General features: G+C 48.6%; 2 protein-coding genes across 3 annotated transcripts in view; both read left to right on the top strand.

Annotated features, from left to right (window-relative positions):
- LOC121360512 (GABA type A receptor-associated protein) overlaps positions 1-2,907 on the top strand; it is a 6,136-nt gene extending 3,229 nt beyond the window's left edge. Inside the window, exons 3-4 of one of the 2 annotated variants that reach the window (XM_041480403.1) lie at positions 2,337-2,455; positions 2,768-2,907. In XM_041480403.1, coding sequence (XP_041336337.1) covers positions 2,337-2,455; positions 2,768-2,833 — 185 coding nt within the window. In that variant the 3' untranslated portion in view covers positions 2,834-2,907. Of the gene's footprint in view, positions 1-1,738; positions 1,942-2,336; positions 2,456-2,767 lie in introns of those variants that run through there. The other variant, XM_041480394.1, reaches the window with a different exon arrangement.
- A 437-nt stretch (positions 2,908-3,344) lies between these two features.
- Positions 3,345-3,496, top strand: part of LOC121360533 (PHD finger protein 23-like) — a gene marked incomplete at its 3' end in the record, with an annotated part of 2,719 nt that continues 2,567 nt past the window's right edge. The window contains exon 1 of the mRNA XM_041480427.1: positions 3,345-3,435. Coding sequence (XP_041336361.1) covers positions 3,360-3,435 — 76 coding nt within the window. The remainder of the gene's footprint in view (positions 3,436-3,496) is intronic.

Here is a 3,496-nt window from a genome sequence, read left to right as displayed (position 1 = left end):
TTGGGTTTTTTTTAGGGGGGATTTAGGGGGATTTGAGGTTTTTTTCAGGGGGATTTTTGGGGGTTTTAAGGGGATTTTGGGGGGATTTGGGGGGTTTTAGGGAAATTCGGGGGGATTTTGGGATTTTTTAGGGGGGTTTTTTTGGGATTTTGGGGGAATTCAGGGGATTTTGGGGGGATTTATGGGATTTGGGGGGTTTTTGGGCGGGATTTTGGGTTGTTTTGGGTCGTTTGGGGCCCCCCCTGAGCCCCCCGTGCCCCCAGTTTGCCGTGCTGGGCCCGGGGCAGGTTTGGGTGGATTCCCGAGGTTTTTTGGGGTATTTTTGGGTGGGTTTTTGGGGTTTTTGGGAAGTTTTGGGAATATTTGGGGCTTTTTGGGAATTTTTTGGGGTTTATTTCCAATTTTCTGGGTTTTTTTTGGGGTGATTTGAGGGTTTTTGGGGTGTTCTGGTCGGAATTTTTGGGGTTTTTGGGAATTTTGGGGAATATTTGGGGCTTTTTGGGAATTTTTTGGGGTTTATTTCCAATTTTCTGGGTTTTTTTGGGGTGATTTGAGGTTTTTTGGTGGATTTTTGGGTGCAGTTTTGCAGTTTTTTGGGTATTTTGGAAGATTTGGGGGAATTTTGGGGATTTTGGGGGGAATTTGGGGACTTTTGGGGAATTTTAGGGGCTTATTTCTAATTTTCTGGGGTTTTTATGGGGTGATTTGGGTTTTTTTGGGTGAAACTTTGGGGGATTTGGGGTTTTTTTTTAGGTAATTTGGGGTTTTTTTGGGGGATTTGGAAGAATTTTTTGGGGATGATTTGGGGTTTTTTGGTGAGATTTTGGGGTTTTTTTTGGGTGAAATTCTGGGGTGTTCAGAGGTGATTTGGGGATAAGTTTGGGGGTATTTTGGGGGATTTTTGGGCCAATTTTTGGCATTTTTTGCAGCAATTTTTTGGGGTTTGGGGTTTTCTAGGGCGATCTCTTTGGGTTTTGGTTTTTATTTTTTTGGCTGATTTTGGGTTTTTTGTTCAGATTTTTCTGGTTTTTGGAGATTTTTTAGCTGATTTTTGTTTTTTGGTGGTTTTAGGCTGATTTTTCTAGGTTTTTTTTAGCTTTTTTTGGCTGCTTTTCCCATTTTTCACTGATTTTTGGGTGTTTTTAGTGGGGCACTTTTATTTCCTCATCCAAAAGTGGATCCACCCCGGGGCTGAGGACGCCCTGCTCAGTTTTTGGGTTAATTTTGGGGTTTTTTACTGAATTTTGAGCTGCTTTTTCTGAGTTTTGAGGTTTTTTGGGGCTGCTTTTCCTTTTTTTCACTGATTTCAGGCCGATTTGTCGAGTTTTTGGGGCTGATTTTTCAATTTTTTTCAGGTTTTTGGGGCTGATTTTTCAATTTTTTTCAGGTTTTTGGGCTGATTTTTCAATTTTTTTCAGGTTTTTTGGGCTGATTTTTCTGGTATCTGACAGTTTTTGGGCTGATTTTGGGGCTTTTTGAGCTGATTTTTTTAGGGTTTTGACCTGATTTTTCTGGGTTTTTCTTATTTTTTCACTGATTTTTGGGTGTTTTTGGGTGTTTTTAGTGGGGCACTTTTATTTCCTCATCCAAAAACGGATCCACCCCTGGGCCGAGGACGCCGTGCTCAGTTTTTGGGTTGATTTTGGGATTTTTTGGGTGGATTTGGGGTTTTTTTGTGCTGACTTTGGTTTCTTTTGGGTTCATTTTGGGTTAATTTTGGGTGTTTTTGGTGTTTCAGTGGGGCAGTTCTATTTCCTGATCCGGAAGCGGATCCATCTCCGGGCCGAGGACGCCCTGCTCAGTTTTTGGGTTAATTTTGGGTTAATTTTGGGTGTTTTTGGTGTTTCCAGTGGGGCAGTTCTATTTCCTCATCCAAAAACAGATCCACCCCTGGGCCGAGGACGCCCTGCTCAGTTTTTGGGTTGATTTTGAGATTTTTTGGGTGGATTTGGGGTTTTTTTGTGCTGACTTTGGGTTTTTTTGGGTTAATTTTGGGTTAATTTTGGGTGTTTTTGGTGTTTTTAGTGGGGCAGTTCTATTTCCTGATCCGGAAGCGGATCCAGCTCCGGGCCGAGGACGCCCTGCTCAGTTTTTGGGTTAATTTTGGGTTCATTTTGGGTGTTTTTGGTGTTCCAGTGGGGCAGTTCTATTTCCTGATCCGGAAGCGGATCCATCTCCGGGCCGAGGACGCCCTGCTCAGTTTTTGGGCTAATTTTGGGTGTTTTTGGTGTTTCAGTGGGGCAGGTCTATTTCCTGATCCGGAAGCGGATCCAGCTCCGGGCCGAGGACGCCCTGCTCAGTTTTTGGGCTAATTTTGGGTGTTTTTGGTGTTTCAGTGGGGCAGGTCTATTTCCTGATCCGGAAGCGGATCCATCTCCGGGCCGAGGACGCTCTCTTCTTCTTCGTCAACAACGTCATCCCCCCCACCAGCGCCACCATGGGCCAGCTCTACCAGGTCCCAAAACCCCCCAAAACAGCCCCAAAACACCTCCGGAAATACCCCCAAAAATGTCTTAAAAACCTCCCCAAAACAGCCCCAAAATCTCCCCAAAACAGCTCCAAAGCTTCCCCAAAGGGGGGGGGGGGGGGGGAGGGCCCAAAATTCCAGGGAATCCCTGAGGGGAAAATTGGGGAATTTTGGGGATTTCTCCCAAAGCCCGCTCGGGGAAGAGCCCGAATCCAAATTTTGGGTTGGGGCTCGCGGTTTTTAACCCTCGCGTTGCCGGTTTTTAACCCTTGCACTCCCGGTTTCCCCCCCCCCCCTCAGGAACACCACGAGGAGGATTTCTTCCTTTACATCGCCTACAGCGACGAGAGCGTCTACGGGGCCTGAGCCCGCCCCGCTCCCGCCCTTCCCGGGGCTCTCCCGGTGCTTCCCGCTCCCGCTTTTCCCGTTTTTTCCCCCCCTCAAATAAAAGCGACGGAGCCGCCTCAGGGCCTGGACCGGAAGTGGGCGTGGTGTAAGGGGAGGGCGCGTGCGCGGTGCGGTGGGGCGGGGTTTTGCATAATGAGCTCCGTGCGCCTGCGCAGGACATAGAACTAAAGCCGGTGGGGGCGTGGTTTGCATAATAAGCCGTGCGCGCCTGCGTAAGGCGCCAAATTTGGGCGTGATGAGGCGTGGCTTGAATAATGAGGTCTTGGCGCATGCGGACAAAGCAAAGTGACAGCAAGGAGGGGGGCGTGGTTTGCATAATGAGCTCCGCGCGCAATCGCAGGGCGCCATTTTAGGGAAGGAGGGGATGTGGTTTGCATAAAGCAAAATAAAGGCGGGGAGGAAGCTCGATTTGCATAATGACCGCCGCGCGCATGCGTAAAACTCAAATTGGGACATAAAGAGGGCGTGGCTTGCAGAACGTGACATGCGTGATGGGCAAAATAGGCCCGGAGTGGGCGTGGCTCGCATAATTAGCACTGTGCGCATGCGTAGAAAGCAAAGTGAGTGTGGCGGGGCGTGTGGCGCCCAAAGAGGGGCGGGGGGTTGGCGGAGGGGGGGCGG

Source organism: Pyrgilauda ruficollis, unplaced genomic scaffold (assembly GCF_017590135.1).
Source record: "Pyrgilauda ruficollis isolate IOZ18807 unplaced genomic scaffold, ASM1759013v1 scaffold1142, whole genome shotgun sequence".
NCBI classification, from domain to species: domain Eukaryota; kingdom Metazoa; phylum Chordata; class Aves; order Passeriformes; family Passeridae; genus Pyrgilauda; species Pyrgilauda ruficollis.
This window is presented reverse-complemented; position numbering and strand designations above follow the sequence as displayed.